Here is a 19,787-nt window from a genome sequence, read left to right on the forward strand (position 1 = left end):
CGACGTGTATATCAAAACTTTAACAACATTATAAAATTACAGAATCTGGTCGTTCACGAGATTAAGGGAGAGAGATCGTCGAAAAATGATCAGGGGAGGGGAAGGGAAAGGAAAGAGGTGGTGATGACGGAGAGAAGACAGAGTTGGTGATAGTGGAGCGAGAGCGAGGATACTGATGACGAGGAGAGGGAGAGACAAAGTTGGTGCAGATGATGGCATTAGGTGGGTGGTAGTGGTGTTGGCCTGCGTGAGATTTGATCGGGCAGATCTGGGTGGCCAGATGGATTGTTTTACTGGATGTAGATTTGTTTTGGTTGAGCGCATTTAGTAATAAAAGAGTTTAAATAGTGGTTTTTAGTTTTAGTTTTAAGAGTGGTTTCTATCTGATCATGAGCCTGTATACATGGACTGTTACACAGCCACCGTTGGATAGTGAACCACGTGGCTGTTAATGATACTAACTCCCTACAATAAAACATTGAGGGGACTAAACTCCCCGCAATGTTTCATTGAGGAGACTTGCGGGGATTTTTGCTTGTTGCTCTTCCCAAACTGCCCACCCCGACATCTCTTTTTGTTACATTCAACATTTTTTCTTTCTATTATAAATTAAAATTATATTCTTATTTTCATTTTTACATTACAATAATCTTTTAAAATTATTTTTTTATTTTCATTTTAACTTTAAAATTATACCATCTTTAATTTAAAGTGTATATTAAATGCAAAAGATTTATAATTACTTTCTAAATGAAATTCTTTATCATATTATTCATATTAAAATAAACTATTTTTTGAATGTATAGTAATATTAAATTATTAATAGATTTTTTTTATAATTTTCATTTATTTATAATAATAAATTAACGATTTTATTTATTTTTATATGATATAATTAATATTCTAAATTACTCACCTATCACTCACCTCCTGTTTGCGGATGATAGTTTTCTATTCTTCAAAGCGTCGTCTAGTGAGGCCAGTGCTGTCAAAGAAGTCCTAAACCGATATGAGTTGTTATTTGGCCAAGCAGTGAACTATCAGAAATCAGCTGTGTTTTTTAGTTCGAACGTGCGAAGAGACAAACAACTCGAGATAAAAAAACATACTTCAGATTCATAATGAGATTGGTAATAGCACTTATCTTGGCCTACCTTCTCTCATTGCACTACTAGAAAAAGTAGAATAGACATCGCCTATTAGACATCAGTTGCTCCTGGAGCCGATGTAAAAGGGTTTTCTCACATCGGTTTTGAACGACTGTTGTCTTTGGTTAATATACACATCGGTATTTTAGAAGAACTGATGTTATTAGTCTGTTTTAAAATTTTAACAAGCGCGCGTTCTCCGTTTTCCCCCTTAACCAAATAATTCATTCCCTCTTAAAAATTTCCCCCGTTTTTTGCCTTAGCAAAATCCCCGCCCCCCCCCCCTTTTTATTTTTAGGGATCAAAAATTAAAAATAAATAAAAATTAAAATCAAAAACATAAAACATAAAACATAAAACATAAAACATAAAATCAAAAATCGTAAACCACTGCTGTCTCTCACTCGATCTCCTCTCTCACTCGATCTTGTCGACTGAAGAACTCACTCTCACCTCACTGCTAAACTCTCCTCCCACTGTTGTCTGCTCTCTGCTCTCTCTCTGGGCTGTCTACTCTCTCTCTGTCAAAGTTCCAGTCGGGACTTAAAGGTTAAAAGTTAAAGGGTCGTCGGAGCTGAAGTCGGAGTTCAAGTCAGAGTTTAGAGCTAATTCGGAGGTTAAAGTTTGAATTGGGTAAGTTTTAAACCCTAATTTTAGAATTGGGGGTTTCAATTTGAAACCCTAATTTTTAATTTGTAATTAGTTGAGTGATTGTTCTTATCCTAAATTACTAATTACTAATTAACTCAGGGACTCAGAGATAGTTAAATTATGAAGGTGAGTTTTGAGAGAGATGAGTATAATCTTATAACTGTTTGTTAATAATCTTGTTTAGCCTTTTGACAAATTTTTTTGATCTGTGCAGCATCGCTCCACCAGAACAAAAAATTGGCTACATCATATGAAGATTGTAACAGAGTTTTTGGCCATGAATAACTCCAACACAAGGTAACCTTATATTCTCCGTGTCTACAATTACCGAATCAACTTCATTCATCAAAGACATTAGGTATTGTTCTAACTTGTATGTGTATATTCAAGGTGTTTCAATTGTCTTCTATTATATTCAGATTGTGATTAATTATTTTGATTGAGTTATATTTAACTTGTTGGATTTTTAGATTTTAGGGTTTTGATTTATGTGTTATGCGATATTATTCTAATTTATGTTTATATATACACGTTATGTTTGATTGTCTGGGTCATGGTTGATTGGATTGATTTTAATAATCAGGTTTAGTGGCAAGACTTCAGTAATTTTTTTTATAAGAGCCTAGAGAAGAGGGGTATCTGATATGTATAAGTTTAGAATGCTAGAGTAATGAAGACAGTAAAATTAATTTGTGTACCAGTTAGATATAGAAGATGTGATGTCAACTTCATAATCAATGAAAATTGCATCATCAAGTGTGAAAATGTATATCACATATTCATATTTACATTGCTGTGAAATATGATAATGAAAGAGCTCAAAACAGAACATGCCATGCCAAGTGATAGTAGTAACTGCTACCATTGACCTGATGGATCCGGTTAATAGATTGAATGCTAAAAGTGCGTGAGAATGTGGATTTCCTATAACTAATATGGAAGAAAGTGAGAATTCAATTCCTATTGTCTGTGATGTTTGGATGTTTATTTTTCTTTGTTCCTAGCATGGGTGAGTTGCTTTTTGGCAAATAAACATAATTTATGAAAGGCTGTTCCACAGTTCTAAAGGTTTCCTTCTTCCTATCTTTATTTTCTAGAGATGAAATGAAAAATGTTGCTATGTAAACAAAACAAGTGTATACTAGTCATTGAGACAGACTGAGAGGGGAGGTTAAGATGTATGCAATTCTTACATCCTTGGAGTGGAGACTCGAGAGGCTGGAACCTGAAGGTAATATTTTGCGATACATAAAACTCAATGAAGTCATATACTGTTATAAGTAATATGTTTTGCATACTTGGGAAACAATGTAGATACTACTAAGTTGGCATTTAATTTTTGTGAGAAATCTTTGGCATATATGCCACTGTCTATAACACCATTGCAGACAGTTAGTGTTTTGAGAACAATTTTTTTTATGTAATTCTCGAGGTCCTCGGATGAGTACTTGATGTATCTCTCTTTGACTCTTTCACTCTATACACGGCTACCTTATTTCTCTAAAAATGTTTCATAAACTGGGATCAGCTTATTTAGTATCAACTTTTGAAGATCATCTCGCAGGTGAAGCTCCAGCAGAAGCCGTGTTGATTGCGTTTGGCAAACCTCTTCAAATGTTGAATTAAAAGTCTTGAACCTATCTTTCAGAGAGTTCTTGAAATCCCATTATAAAATGAGAACTTGTTACTCAAGGTTCTGTGATTTTGGATTGGCAAAGGATGGACCGGAGGATGGTAAAAGCCACGTGTCTACCAGAGTTATGGGAACCTATGGTTATGCAACTCCGGAGTATATGGTGATAGGTAACGTCGGCTTTACATGATTGGTTTGTTCTATTTGTAGGAGAAGATAATTAAACCAACTTGCTTCTTTTGTGCTTTAGTTGATATTCACTAGCAAAACAATACATTGTGTTCACTATAATTACGACACTGCTTTTTATGTATTCTACTGACTAGCAGAAGCTGGGGTGACCAAAGATTTAAATCCATCGGGGGTCAAGTAGAAAAAGTTACTATAAAATTTGCTATAAAATTTACTATATATTATATCTATAGGCGTGTCAAACCATAAACTTTTATATAAAAGAAAACACACTCACCGAACAAAATTTTATTTCATAAGCAACAAGCTACAGTTCTGTTTTAAACGCAAAAACCACACGTCTATTTTCTCCAGGAGCTACAGCTCTTTTCTCACAAGTCACAAGAATACGACCTTCCTTTCTAATTATTTTTACTTGCTATATATCTCACTACCTTTTACTACGTACGTCGGACGGCCAGCCTTATTTACAGGCTTCAGAACATACATGAGGTCATGGCTTACTTTGCTATATTTATTATAAGGTAATTTGACCCTCCTAATAGTCACCCTAATGACTAGGAACATTGTTGCTTTTTATCTTTGACATATGCCTGCAATTTCAAGTTGCCTACCTTATTTCTTGGCATTGAGAACAAACATATCTAAAAGTACTCAAGAAAATATCAAGTCTCCACAACTGGGTCACATATTACTTCTGCTCCATTTATTCATGATAATTAAGCATAAAATAAAAATGACACAGAAGGGAGAAAGAGAGGCTTACATGTATATCCCGACACTATACAATGCAGCATGCTTCCTTGACATTCATTCAACACCATACCACTCTGACACAACCACTACATACTAGGATACAAAATTTTCACTTTAAACCATTTATCTGAAGCTTCCATTTAATGCTAATCTCGTATTATTGACCTTGCTTTTCAAGAATTAGAGACAGAGATGACTAGAAGATTATGAGAGAATTTGCTAAGTTAAGATGCGGTTCGGAAAAGGAACTACAGATACGTTTCCTATTTTTAGTCTTGTCTTGAAGTTTGAACTCTATAAATTTTATTGCTGAGTAATTGTGTTCCTTTCTTTTACTTGCATCTTATTTTAGGGACTAGCTCCTGCATTTACTGAGTGCAAATGTTTGCATTATATGTGTTATTATGAGACTTTTTATTTGAGTTGTTATTCTGAAAAATAAACCTGTTTGCCACATTAACAGTTATTACTTCCTGCAATTGTTCTCCTTTCTCTTTGCAGGCCAAAGTCTTGTACTAGTACTAGTCGGGAAGGGAAGAGGGGGGGGGGGGACACTGTAGAGCTCGCTAAAAAAAGGTGTGGTGTTTCCGATTTTAGTTACATATCGATGCTTCTGATGGTTCTCTTTAAATTTTTTAACTAAGTATGGGTTTACAGGTTTACGCAAGGGCTACAAGCAGGAAAAAGGTGTGATCTGTTGTTCAGACTGTCCAGAAAATATTGGACCTAACGGAAGATATTCAAGTCCCGTCAATTTACATCCAAACCAAGTTCTTATGCCACTAGTATATCAACCTGGGGATTGTGTTATTGTAGCTAAGAACTTTTTTTCATATATTGTAGCTAATAAAGTTAGAAAAGATCATGAATGAATGTCAAGTAGTAGTAGTTGATGTTTGATGGTTTAGTATTACTATGTTGGGATATATTAGTGTGGATGATATTTGGAGATTGGTGGATGTTAATTTGGATGCTGGTGGATGTTTGGATGTGTACTAGAAGTTGGTTAGGAGAATATGACAATTGGTATATATTTGGAGATTGTTTGGATTTTAAATTTGGTTGTTAATTTGCAGTATTTTGGTTTTGGTAATTTTTTTGGCACCTCTTTTTTTGAAATTTGCATAAAAAAAGCAGGTAATCAGACATCATTTTTTACAAAGCAATCGATTTTAAAAGCTCTGCTAATGTTAAATTAATATGACTTTACACAACGGTGTATAAAAAGGAAATGATGTTATTAATTCTTATAGACATTAGTGTATCATAGAGTGACATCAATTCTGAATTAAGAAACGATGTTAAAAGCTCTCCTAACATCAGTTTACTTCGAAAACTGATGTGAGAGATGTTAGTAACATCAGTTTACTACGCAAATGGAAGATTTTTGCTTGTCTTGCATATCTTTAAATTGATAAAAATATCATATTATAATAATATATAAATTATAGATGTGCATTAAAAATTTAACATCAAGATATAGATGTTGGTTTCAAATTAAGAAACGATGTCATATGACATCTTTCACATCAGTTTGAAACCGATGTTAAATGGGGGGATCTTTAACATCACCCACGAAGACATCGGTTTCTCTTTTTCATAAACATCGGTTTTTAACTGATGTTTATTGACGTTTTTCTAGTAGTGTTGGTAGGTCGAAAAAAACAGTTTTTAATTATCTTGAGGACAAGATTTGGACAAAGATCTCAGGTTGGAGTACAAAGCTGTTGTCACGAGCTAGAAAAGCTGTACTCTTACGTAATGTTGCTCAAACCATATCTGCCTACACGGTGTCGTGCTTTTTACTTCCGAATTCTCTTTGCCAGGAACTGGAAAGGATGATGAATTCATTTTGGTGGAGCTCTAATTCTGCTAGTAATAAAAGTATCAAATGGCTCTCTTGGTCACGTATGAGCATGTCAAAGAAGAAAGGAGGCCTAGGATTTAGAGACCTTCACGGTTTCAATCTGGCTTTATTGAGCAAACAATGCTGGCATCTTTTACAAAATCCAGATTCGTTGGTTTCGAGAATATTGAAAGCACGTTATTATCCAAACTGTAGTTTTGTCCAAGCTATAAGAACAGGAGGAGCAAGCTTCACGTGGTCTGGGATCTGGGACGCGAAGGAGTTTGTCAAAAATGATCTACGGTAGGTTCTTGGTGATGGAAGATCAATCAAAATTTATCACGATAGGTGGTTACGAGGAAAAAATAATTTACGTGTGGATGACTATTCACACAATGTCGCTGTTATGGAATCCAATGCAAGGTCTGTGATTTCTTTCTAGATGGTCGCAAAGCTTGGGATGAGAGTAAAGTCAGAAGCATGTTTAATAGTGTGGATGCTGAGACCATTTTAAAAGTCAGGATTTAGCAAAGTAATATAAGTGACAGGGTAGCCTGGTCCCATTCAAACAATGGGCAATACTCTGTGAAATCTGGCTATCATTATTGGCAAGCAATCATGTCAAACAATGTAGAAGTTTAGCAAACAGCGGGATGTGGTAGATTATGGAACCTTGATATTCCTCACAAAATCAGAGTCTTGCTCTACAGACTATGTCGCAATAATGTACCAGTTAGATGGAGGCTGAGAGGCAAAGGAGTTGTTGTTCTGATAGAATGTGTGATGTGTACAGGAGACGTTGAGCACTTGCTGCATTTATTTTTTGATTGCCCTTTTGCTAAGTCTTGTTGGCAGCAGGCAGGGTTGTCTTACGACATGAGAGAGGTTGAGGATGCCCGTGAATGGGCTTCTCAATAGACTTTGTTCAGAAACAAGTGATAACCTAATCAAAGTAGCATCAGTGATCTGGGGAGTGTGGTGGGCGAGAAACAAATGCGTATGGGATGGTCAAAAGATGTCCCCTGCTATAGCAATGCATTGGAGCTCGAAACAAATCACTAACTGGAGACAAGCTCAAGATAAAAGGAAGGCAGCTCGTAACCAGCTAGAGAGGGACAGAAATGCTTACACTACCAGGTGGTCAGTGCCAAATCATGGAGAACTAAAACTCAATGTTGACGCCTCTGTTTTAGACGGAGCTAATTTCTTCTCGGTGGGAATGGTATTAAGAGATCATCATGGCACTTTTGTGAAAGGAAGAGTTCTGAAGATAGCTGGCAAAGTTGAAGTTATAGAAGCTGAATTAATTGGTATTCTGGAAGCTCTCCAGTGGATAAAAGACATCCAAGGCTACTCTGTTATTATCGAAAACGACTCGCTGCCAAGTGTCCAGGCAATTAATGGAAAATCCATAAATCTGTTGGAAGCTGGGATCTTCATTGAGCAAGCTCGAGAGTTCATTAGCAGTAGGAATTGGATTGAGTTGGGTTTTGTAAAGAAGCAAGCTAACAAGGTAGCTCACTTGATGGCTGGACTACCTTGTATGCTCAATGGTTTCATTGATTTATTGTGTCCTCCGTCATGTATGTTGGAGACACTTGTGTCGGATATTTGATCTTAATGAAATCTCCTTTATTCAAAAAAACTTTACAATTATATTTTAAATTTATTTTGATATTTTCATTTTAACTTTATAATTATAAATTTAAATTTAAAATATAATTGTAAAATAACAAACTTTTTTATTCATATAGATAACAAACTTGCTACTAGCTTAAACTCGAAACTGTTGTGTTTTGGCATACCTACTGATCTATGTAAAAATTTATGTTTGCGTGTCAGAATATCAAACTCCTCGCAATGAATCATTGCGGTAATGAATAGTAAAATCAAAGTTCTCGCAATGAATCATTGTGATGATGAATAGTAACCACAATGAAATTACATAATTAATTTCAATATATAAGAAAATTGAATTATTTAGATCAATAAATATTGTAAAATATTAAACAAATTTATAGCATATGTATAATAAAATAACATATATTTCTAGGGTCAAATTTATATGAAATAAAATTGCCATCAATAACATTGTTATTTTTACATTAAATTAATATGAAATAAACTTGTCATCAATGCATTTATTATTGAAATTAATAATTACATTTGTACATGATATATTTTGGGGAAAAACTCCTCTCAGTGAATCATAGTGGGGAGCCTTTTGTATCCACCAACCCCATGATTCATTGAGGGGAGAATAATTGTCCTTATACTCCCCGTTATGTTTCATTGTGGGGAGAATAATCGTGTTTATCCTCCCCGCTATGTTTCATTAAGTGGACAATAATAAAATTATTTTTATTTAAAAAATTTGAAAAAGGTAATAATTCGTAAAAAATTATTCAATTTTAGCTAAAAATATTAATTATATGTGTTGTTACTAATATTCAATCTGTGCAAATAACATTTATTCATAATGTCGATCTTTGTCTTTGAATTGTATATGTTAATTAATTCATATGTTCGAGTATATTTGAAACACTACTTGTACATACGAGAATTGTTTCAATGTGATTTCCACCATTCAAAACAGTTGATGCATATGTATCAATCCGATTTCCACCATTCAAAACAGTTGATGCATATGTATCAATCCTCATGACATCAATTATAATCAACAAATCCAAATAAAAGACTTGTAATCGTGATAAGTAAACAAAAACCTAATTGTAGTGAAAATTAAAAAAACACTTCAGATCAGCGAACTAGTAATCGCTACAACCACAGAATTGAAAAATCGAAACATCAATCAATCGAACAATCAGGCAATTATTCAGTCAAAAACAAAACTCTATTAAATTGAAGATCACAATCAACACAAGAAACACATATCTGAATTTGACGAGAGACGAGAAATGAAAGCTAGATAATCCATGAGCCGGTGCGGAAATTTATGACGAAATTCAATCAATTATGATACATATGAACTTTATTCTACTTAACTACGCAAATATAGAACAAATAAAACAAGATAAACAGTGAACTTGTTCTTGAATCCATTTGCTCTGAAATGATACAACTGATGTCTATATATACAATACTTAAGATAACACACTCAACATAACAGAAACGTTTACAAGTATTAAGGTGTTGTTTGGATAAATGGAAGTTGCCGTTAATGACTTAAATGAGGATCTATCAACACATGTGTTGAATTTGTAATGTTATTACCCCCCATTCGTCCCTGTCGTTGCGGTGGCGCGGCCCCCATCGACGGTAACACAGGCAGAACCCCCGCACTCACATGAACCTCTTCTTACACTACACACACAAAAAAAACCATTAATCCTCCATTTCTCCACCCCTTTCTTCAATAGTCTTATTCTACATTCACTATTACTAGACACCGCCACAGGCAGGTGGCCTCGGCGGGGTTTCGTTTTCTCCCTTCCTTTCAATCAGCATCTCTTCCCACCACCTTTCAACCTCCGCAACTCATATCCAACACCAATTTCACATAAAATCAATTCATTGCTTTTCCCTGATTTAAGTAAAAACCCTTACCCTGATTAACTAACTGTAAATTCAATCAGATGCATTCACAAGAAAATAAAGCTTAATTTATTGTTAGCTAGGACAATTAATTTTACAAACATTTAATGCAAAAGTATCACAGTGGATCCATGTCAATAATCAGTACTCAATGCATCAAAATACTTTCTCTTTAAATCACTTTCATTTATTAATTCTAAAGAATAAACAAAGTGGATGAAGAATAATTACCTTTAATATTTCCTTCATCTTCCCTTTAAGTCGCTCCTGCTTTCCTTTTTCTTCTCTTCTCTTTCTTGTTTTTTCTCCCATTTTCCTCTTTCTCAATGTTTTTCCTTGACTATTTATAGAGTTAGATTATAGACATATTCACTAAAGGAATATTGCATTTACACTATTGTCCTTGAGAGTAAATATTTGTCTTCTAAATGGTAAAACCAAAATTCTATTTTCCTCATGACATTATTATTATTATTATTATTATTATTATTTGCTAAAAGATATATCGTTAGTATTGATTACCGAAAAGAGAGATTACTAACAAATATAATGTCGATGAAAATTACTAACATATATAATGACAAATATTTTGTACCCAGTCATTATATTCGTTATTAAATCAAAATAACGGAAAAGTTCCACAAACCAACAAAGAGCTAAGAAAGGTTTCTTCACTATAACAAAAAGCAGAAGACAAGATGAATCTTGCTCAAGTCTAGTACACAAAAAGAGTAAAAGCATATTCCCTCTAACACCTAAAGCAACATAAAAATCCAAGGGACAGCAACTTTTGATGGAAAAAGGAAGCATTACTCACGATCTCTTTCAAAAAAAAGATTTGATAAAACAATTGTAATAATTTAGTCTACAGAAAAATATAATAGCATCTCTTATCTTCCTATAATCAAAAAGAGCTTAGAAATCCGAGAGCATATATCATACACTGAGCATATCCTCGGAAGTTTTAAAGTGTGTAATTTCGAAGCCTATATTCTCAGGAGTCTGTATACAAATGTGGATGAATTAATCAATAACTCCCTCCGTCCCGTTGTATTGTTAACATTACTTTTTGACACGCTTTTTAAGACCTCTTTAAAATATAGTCCCATGATGTTTTTTTTTTTCAAAATCTGAATAAAAAGTTTGAAATTTAAACTTTTACTTAGAAAAAATATTATAGAATTATACTTTATAAGAGTCTCAACATGAGTGCAAACATTGAACGTTAACAACCCCATGGGACGGAGTGAGTATTTTTCAACTAAATTCAAAACCTATATTTTTTAATAATGTTTTAAGGATAAAAAGCATGTCTTAGTTAGTAACATATGCCATGCCTATCGTTATTCATTTAATGTATATGTCATGTATACCATTATATATTTAATGCATGCTTCCCTTGTTACTTCTCCTAGTTAAATAAATGTTGATTTGAGTTCTTTGTGCCTCCTTTTGGTTTCACTTTATATAGGAGCTTGTTGACTCCTAGAACATTCGGTATGCTTGGTTTTGACTTGGACCGCTTGACTTTACTTTGACTTGATCAATTCTTCGATTAATAAGGATGACGAATAACTTCGTACGTATTGAAATTTAGTATACAGGTCTCGTTCACAAACGACTAAGAATGAAATTGAATATCATATCATCTTTGTCAGCTAACTATGATAAGTTAATCCTGGGTTAGACGAAATGTTTCGAATCCTCATTACCAATAATCAGGTTGACTATCCTGGAATCCACTAGCACTTCATATTGAATTGGTAGACAACTTCTGATCCCTGAAAATAAGTTTCATTTTATTATTCACCGAGACCTTCACATATAATGAACTTTTTTCAGTGATTCTATGATTGTTTCGGTTACTGGATTTTCTGAGTCTGTATGTACATGTTCGTCATTCTGTCGATTCATGATTCATACTTATTTATCATTTTTTATCTTTACATTGTTGGATCATCGTTATTACAATCTACATTACATTATGGCTTACAATCATAATATATAATCACGATGAATCAATATTATTTATAGTCGTAATATATAAAATAGTGTCATATTATGTATAGTAAATTGTAATATGGAGTTTAAACATAAACTTGTGCATAAAAATCCTTAAAGAAAAGATGTTGAATAATATATAATACATCCGTTTCTTTGGATCGTTAATATTTTTTAGAGAAAGTTCGGCACGTATTTTAAAACTCCAATACGGTAGATTTATTAATTATTTTATTTTATTTCTTAATAAAAATTTAATGTTCAAATTTTTATTAAAAAATTAGAATAAGTTATGAAACTATATTTTAGGTACATCTTAAAATAATATTATGTAATATAATATAATATTAAGAATATAAAGAGACAGAGAGAGTAATATGGTAAGTCTTCCTCCTTAAATATTTTAAATTAATTTACATAACATGATAATTTATCAATAATATGGCTGACTCGCAATGTTTAGTAATAACAAAGATCTTCCAAATCTGAAATCTGAAAATGTTGTGTTTCATATTTTTTACTCCTTCCTCACTACTATATATGATATAGTTGACCAAAACTCTAGAATTTGATAAAAATATGCCTGAACTTAATGTTGTTTTTATTTTTTACTTAGATCTATTCCACATTCAACTATATAACAGAGCCACATCAAATTAGAAAATATTTTCCGTTGAAAAGCATAAAATCAAACAAAAGCATACAACTTTATTTTGAAATTCGCATATTATTATTCCAGAATTGGCCTATTTACAAGTTTCATGACACTCATCTTTTGTATGGAAACATTTACCCCTGTTTGGAGTTATTTGCTCTGGGAACCACTGGCAACACCAACATGGTTGAAATAGTTTGAAACATGAGAGAGTTGGTATGCATACCCAAGTGCGGCCTGTTTGTAACACCAAAATATTAGTATAATATGCAGACATGTGGGGAAGCACAAATATGGTTTTACAATTTGTCATGTTTTCAGCACATTATATATATATATATATATATACATATACATATATATATATATATATATATATATATACATATATAAACGGAAAAATAATGTTTAACACTTTTGCATAATAGATTACATTAATTTTAAGGTCTTGAGACTCTTGTGGATAATACTTGAAAGGAATGTACTTACACTCATGAATGGCAAACTGTGAAAAGAAGACCAAGAAGAGAAACAAAGGCAGAAACTTGGGAGAGGCCATGAATTTTTCAAGTTTCTTAATTTTTAGCTTGCTGAATCGTTGAATATGACGAATTATATAGGTGTTTGAGCACCATTTATCCAAGTTAAAATATATGGTAGAAGACAAAAATCCTATCTGTAACATTGAATAGTTGGTTTGTTTATGGTTGAGGGATAAACAATAAAGGCACAAATGTCAATGCAAGATGTTATATTTTAAATTTTGAGAGAGTTGATATTTTAACTCATTTTATAATTTAATGCACATTATACTATTTTTGCAAAGTATCCTAACTATTCTATAATAAGTAGTGTGTATTCAATTGAAATTTTAAAGGGTCATTCATGAAATTCGAAGGTATTCAATTGGGACTGTTTAAAATTCATTAAAATCTTGCGGTATTTAATTAGGATTTTAAATTATACTATAAAATTTGGTGGTATTCAATCAGGATTTTAAATTATGATTAAACATTTGATGGTATTCAATTGGGATTACTTAAAATCCATAAAATTTCATGGTATTCAAATGTGATGTATTTTTTTGATTTAAAAAATGATGGATCGGACGGGATTGTTCATTGTATTTTATGTTTTTTGAAATCCCGTCAAAATTCATGAGATTTTGAAGTATTGTGCTTAAATCCTAAAGAATATATATCAACTCTACGATATTTTATCATGAATCCGCACAAAATTAAAATTAAATACAATCCAGTAAAATTCATTGATTAAAAACAATCCTTTAAAATCTCGGTTGAATACACCCTCCTATATTTAATCTAACAAATTTTTATTTATTTTTTATTTTTCATCTTCAATATCTAAACACTGTTTATGTTTTAATTTAAAAAATGAAATAAAAATAAGTTGGAGAGTACTCAACTTTGTTTAATATGTTTCCATTATTAATTCAAAGTTTAATATATATACTGTTTATTTTGTGTTTTTGACTTTTGATTTACTCAAATTACAAAGGGTTATGATTCTTTTGGCTATGCTATAATGAATTTTTGTGTTCTTTGCCCTGTTTTCATGATTTTTAAACCTGAATTTATGTGGTGTTTTTTGTAGACTAGAGGCTTGTGAATTGAATTGATCTTAGTATGGGTTTTCAAGCTCAAATTGTCTTGTGGATTTGCACCTTCTTACACGGGTCTTTAATGATGATAATGCTGATGGGAATGCCACTTAGCATAAGAAAGACTTTATGAGAGCACAAGCACACCTAAGAAGACACATGTTTTTCTGCAATTACTTTATTATTCTGTTATAGTAGGGGATCATTTACTCTTTCTATTTATCCAGTAGTATAGCCAGGGGTAATGCAGACTTTTCTTTCCAAGGTTGTTATCTAGGATATGTTGTCAAGTAATAAAAGGACAAACGGACATGTAATCCCACATATGGGAATTTGGTGAATTTCTAGTAAAGTAGATCTGCATTCTCATATCCTCTCTTTTTTTCTGCGTAGCTGATCATTTGCATATAATTATTTTGTTATCATGGTACCAGAGCTGCATTGATTGATAGCTGGAGAGCAGATTGTGATAAAAAAGAGAATCGTTTTTTATACAAATCCTGAGTGTTTGTTTTGAATTTCTAGTACAGTGCATTCCTGTTTCTTGCACTTCTTATCAATTGTCTTCCATAAATCATGGCCTCAGGTAAAAATCATGACCACTTGTAGATACTCCCCTCTATGAATCATAGAGAGGATAAAGTCCCCCCCCCCCATGATTCATTGAGGGCAGAATAATTGTCCTTATACTCCCCGTTATGTTTCATTGTGGGGAGAATAATCGTGTTTATCCTCCCCGCTATGTTTCATTAAGTGGACAATAATAATATTATTTTTATTCAAAAAATTTGAAAAAGGTAATAATTCGTAAAAAAATTATTCAATTTTAGCTAAAAATATTAATTATATGTGTTGTTACTAATATTCAATCGGTTCAAATAACATTTATTCATAATGTCGATCTTTGTCTTTGAATTGTATATGTTAATTAATTCATATGTTCGAGTATATTTGAAACACTACTTGTACATACGAGAATTGTTTCAATGTGATTTCCACCGTTCAAAACAGTTGATGCATATGTATCAATCCTCATGACATCAATAATCAACAAATCCAAATAAAAGACTTGTAATCGCGATAAGTAAACAAAAACTTAATTGTAGTGAAAATTAAAAAACACTTCAGATCAGCGAACTAGTAATCGCTACAACCACAGAATTGAGAAATCGAAACATCAATCAATCGAACAATCAGGCAATTATTCAGTCAAAAATAAAACTCTATTGAATTGAAGATCACAATCAACACAAGAAACACATATCTGAATTTGACGAGAGACGAGAAATGAAAGCTAGATAATCCATGAGCCGGTGCGGAAATTTACGACGAAATTCAATCAATTCTGATACATATGAACTTTATTCTACTTAACTACGCAAATATAGAACAAATAAAACAAGATAAACAGTGAACTTGTTCTTGAATCCATTTGCTCTGAAATGATACAACTGATGTCTATATATACAATACTTAAGATAACACACTCAACATAACAGAAACGTTTACAAGTATTAAGGTGTTGTTTGGATAAATGGAAGTTGTCGTTAATGACTTAAATGAGGATCTATCGACACATGTGTTGAATTTGTAATGTCATTACCCCCCATTCCTCCCTGTCGTTGCGGTGGCGCGGCCCCCATCGACGGTAACACACGCAGACCCCCCGCACTCACATGAACCTCTTCTTACACTACACACACAAAAAACACCATTAATCCTCCATTTCTCTCCACCCTTTTCTTCAATAGTCTTATTCTACATTAACTATTACTGGACACCGCCACAGGCAGGTGGCCTCGGCGGGGTTTCGTTTTCTCCCTTCCTTTCAATCAGCATCTCCTCCCACCACCTTTCAACCTCCACAACTCATATCCAACACCAATTTCACATAAAATCAATTCATTGCTTTTCCCTGATTTAAGTAAAAACCCTTACCCTGATTAACTAACTGTAAATTCAATCAGATGCATTCACAAGAAAATAAAGCTTAAATTTATTGTTAGCTAGGACAATTAATTTTACAAACATTTAATGCAAAAGTATCAAAGTGGATCCATGTCGATGCATCAAAATACTTTCTCTTTAAATCACTTTCATTTATTAATTCTAAAGAATAAACAAAGTGGATGAAGAATAATTACCTTTAATATTTCCTTCATCTTCCCTTTAAGTCGCTCCTCCTTTCCTTTTTCTTCTCTTCTCTTTCTTGTTTTTTCTCCCATTTTCCTCTTTCTCAATGTTTTTCCTTGACTATTTATAGAGTTAGATTATAGACATATTCACTAAAGGACTATTGCATTTACACTATTGTCCTTGAGAGTAAATATTTGTCTTCTAAATGGTAAAACCAAAATTCTATTTTCCTCATGACATTATTATTATTATTATTATTATTATTATTATTATTATTGTTGTTGTTGTTGTTGTTGTTGTTGTTGTTGTTGTTGTTGTTGTTGTTGTTGTTATTTGCTAAAAGATATATCGTTAGTATTGATTACCGAAAAGAGAGATTACTAACAAATATAATGTCGATGAAAATTACTAACATATATAATGACAAATATTTTGTACCCAGTCATTATATTCGTTATTAAATCAAAATAACGAAAAAGTTCCACAAACCAACCAAGAGCTAAGAAAGGTTTCTTCACTATAACAAAAAGCAGAAGACAAGATGAATCTTGCTCAAGTCTAGTACACAAAAAGAGTAAAAGCATATTCCCTCTAACACCTAAAGCAACATAAAAATCCAAGGGACAGCAACTTTTGATGGAAAAAGGAAGCATTACTCACGATCTCTTTCAAAAAAAAGATTTGATAAAACAATTGTAATAATTTAGTCTACAGAAAAATATAATAGCATCTCTTATCTTCCTATAATCAAAAAGAGGGTAGAAATCCGAGAGCATATATCATACACTGTATCAGTTAGAATTAGAGCATATCCTCCGAAGTTTTAAAGTCTCTAATTTCGAAGCCTATATTCTCAAGAGTCTGTATACAAATGTGGATGAATTAATCAACTACTCCCTCGGTCCCGTTGTATTGTTAACATCACTTTTTGACACGCTTTTTAAGACCTCTTTAAAAGACAGTCCCATGATGTTTTTTTTTTAAATCTGAATAAAAAGTTTGATATTTAAACTATTATTTAGAAAAAAAATTAAAAAAATATTATATAACTATACTTTATAAGAGTCTCAACATGAGTGCAAATATTGAACGTTAACAACCCCATGGGACGGAGTGAGTATTTTTCAACTAAATTCAAAACCTATATTTTTTAATAATGTTTTAAGGATAAAAAGCATGTCTTAGTTAGTAACATATGTCATGCCTATCGTTATTCATTTAATGTATATGTCATGTATACCATTATATATTTAATGCATGCTTCCCTTGTTACTTCTCCTAGTTAAATAAATGTTGATTTGAGTTCTTTGTGCCTCCTTTTGCTTTCACTTTATATAGGAGCTTGTTGACTCCTAGAACATTCGGTATGCTTGGTTTTGACTTGGACCCCTTGACTTTACTTTGACTTGATCAATTCTTCGATTAATAAGGATGACGAATAACTTCGTACGTATTGAAATTTAGTATACAGGTCTCGTTCACAAACGACTAAGATTGAAATTGAATATCATATCATCTTTGTCAGCTAACTATGATAAGTTAATCCTGGGTTAGACGAAATGTTTCGAATCCTCATTACGAATAATCAGGTTGACTATACAGGAATCCACTAGCACTTCATATTGAATTGGTAGACAACTTTTGATCCCTGAAATAAGTTTCATTTTATTATTCACCGAGACCTTCAAATATAATGAACTTTTTTCAGTGATTCTATGATTTTTCCAGTTACCGGATTTTCTGAGTCTGTATGTACATGTTCGGCATTCTGTCGATTCATGATTCATACTTATTTATCATTTTTTATCTTTACATTGTTGGATCATCGTTATTACAATCTACATTACATTATGGCTTACAATCATAATATATAATCACGATGAATCAATATTATTTATAGTCGTAATATATAAAATAGTGTCATATTATGTGTAGTAAATTGTAATATGGAGTTTAAACATAAACTTGTGCATAAAAATCCTTAAAGAAAAGATGTTGAATAATATATAATACATCCGTCTCTTTGGATTGTTAATATTTTTTAGAGAAAGTTCGGCACGTATTTTAAAACTCCAATATGGTAGATTTATTAATTATTTTAAATTTTTTCTTAATAAAAATTTAATGTTCAAATTTTTATTAAAAAATTAGAATAAGTTATGAAACTATATTTTAGGTACATCTTAAAATAATATTATGTAATATAATATAATATTAAGAATATAAAGAGACAGAGAGAGTAATATGGTAAGTCTTCCTCCTTAAATATTTTAAATTAATTTACATAACATGATAATTTATCAATAATATGGCTGACTCGCAATGTTTAGTAATAACAAAGATCTTCCAAATCTGAAAATGTTGTGTTTTATATTTTTTACTCCTTCCTCACTACTATATATGATATAGTTGACCAAAACTCTAGAATTTGATAAAAATATGCCTGAACTTAATGTTGTTTTTATTTTTTACTTAGATCTATTCCACATTCAACTATATAACAGAGCCACATCAAATTAGAAAATATTTTCCGTTGAAAAGCATAGAATCAAACAAAAGCATACAACTTTATTTTGAAATTCGCATATTATTATTCCAGAATTGGCCTATTTACAAGTTTCATGACACTCATCTTTTGTATGGAAACATTTACCCCTGTTTGGAGTTATTTGCTCTGGGAACCACTGGCAACACCAACATGGTTGAAATAGTTTGAAACATGAGAGAGTTGGTATGCATACCCAAGTGCGGCCTGTTTGTAACACAAAAATATTAGTATAATATGCAGACATGTGGGGAAGCACAAATATGGTTTTACAATTTGTCATGTTTTCAGCACATCATATATATATATATATATATATATATATATATATATATTGGATATATATATATGTATATATATATTGGATATATATATATGTATATATATATTGGATATATATATATATGTATATATATATGTATATGTATATATATATATATATATATATATATATATTTATAAACGGAAAGATAATGTTTAACACTTTTGCATAATAGATTACATTAATTTTAAGGTCTTGAGACTCTTGTGGATAATACTTGAAAGGAATGTACTTACACTCATGAATGGCAAACTGTGAAAAGAAGACCAAGAAGAGAAACAAAGGCAGAAACTTGGGAGAGGCCATGAATTTTTCAAGTTTCTTAATTTTTAGCTTGCTGAATCGTTGAATATGACGAATTATATAGGTGTTTGAGCACCATTTAGCCAAGTTAAAATATATGGTAGAAGACAAAAATCCTATCTGTAACATTGAATAGTTGGTTTGTTTATGGTTGAGGGATAAACAATAAAGGCAGAAATGTCAATGCAAGATGTTATATTTTAAATTTTGAGAGAGATGATATTTTAACCCATTTTATAATTTAATGCACATTATACTATTTTTGCAAAGTATCCTAACTATTCTATAATATGTAGTGTGTATTCAATTGAAATTTTAAAGGGTCATTCATGAAATTCGAAGGTATTCAATTGGGATTGTTTAAAATTCATTAAAATCTTGCGGTATTTAATTAGGACTTTAAATTATACTATAAAATTTGGT

At 31.9% G+C, this 19,787-nt stretch overlaps 1 protein-coding gene and 1 long non-coding RNA gene across 6 annotated transcripts; both read left to right on the plus strand.

Moving 5' to 3' along the window:
• Positions 1 to 1,514: 1,514 nt before the first annotated feature.
• LOC108216079 (uncharacterized) lies at positions 1,515 to 5,437 on the plus strand. 5 transcript variants are annotated; one of them, XR_010290979.1, is made up of 6 exons: positions 1,515 to 1,781; positions 2,014 to 2,096; positions 2,897 to 3,030; positions 3,352 to 3,602; positions 4,559 to 4,956; positions 5,038 to 5,437. It is a non-coding gene; the product is annotated as an uncharacterized LOC108216079 (long non-coding RNA). The 5 variants fall into 5 exon arrangements; XR_010290978.1 differs by having other exon boundaries at positions 3,364 to 3,602; XR_010290980.1 differs by having other exon boundaries at positions 3,364 to 3,602; positions 4,882 to 4,956.
• A 1,681-nt stretch (positions 5,438 to 7,118) lies between these two features.
• Positions 7,119 to 7,841, plus strand: LOC108217063 (uncharacterized). Its single transcript, XM_017389914.1, has one exon. It carries the CDS (start codon positions 7,119 to 7,121, stop codon positions 7,839 to 7,841), a length of 723 nt encoding a protein of 240 aa, XP_017245403.1.
• The last annotated feature ends 11,946 nt before the right edge of the window (positions 7,842 to 19,787 follow it).

This window comes from Daucus carota, chromosome 4 (assembly GCF_001625215.2).
Source record: "Daucus carota subsp. sativus chromosome 4, DH1 v3.0, whole genome shotgun sequence".
In the NCBI taxonomy this organism is placed as follows: Eukaryota; Viridiplantae; Streptophyta; class Magnoliopsida; order Apiales; family Apiaceae; genus Daucus; species Daucus carota.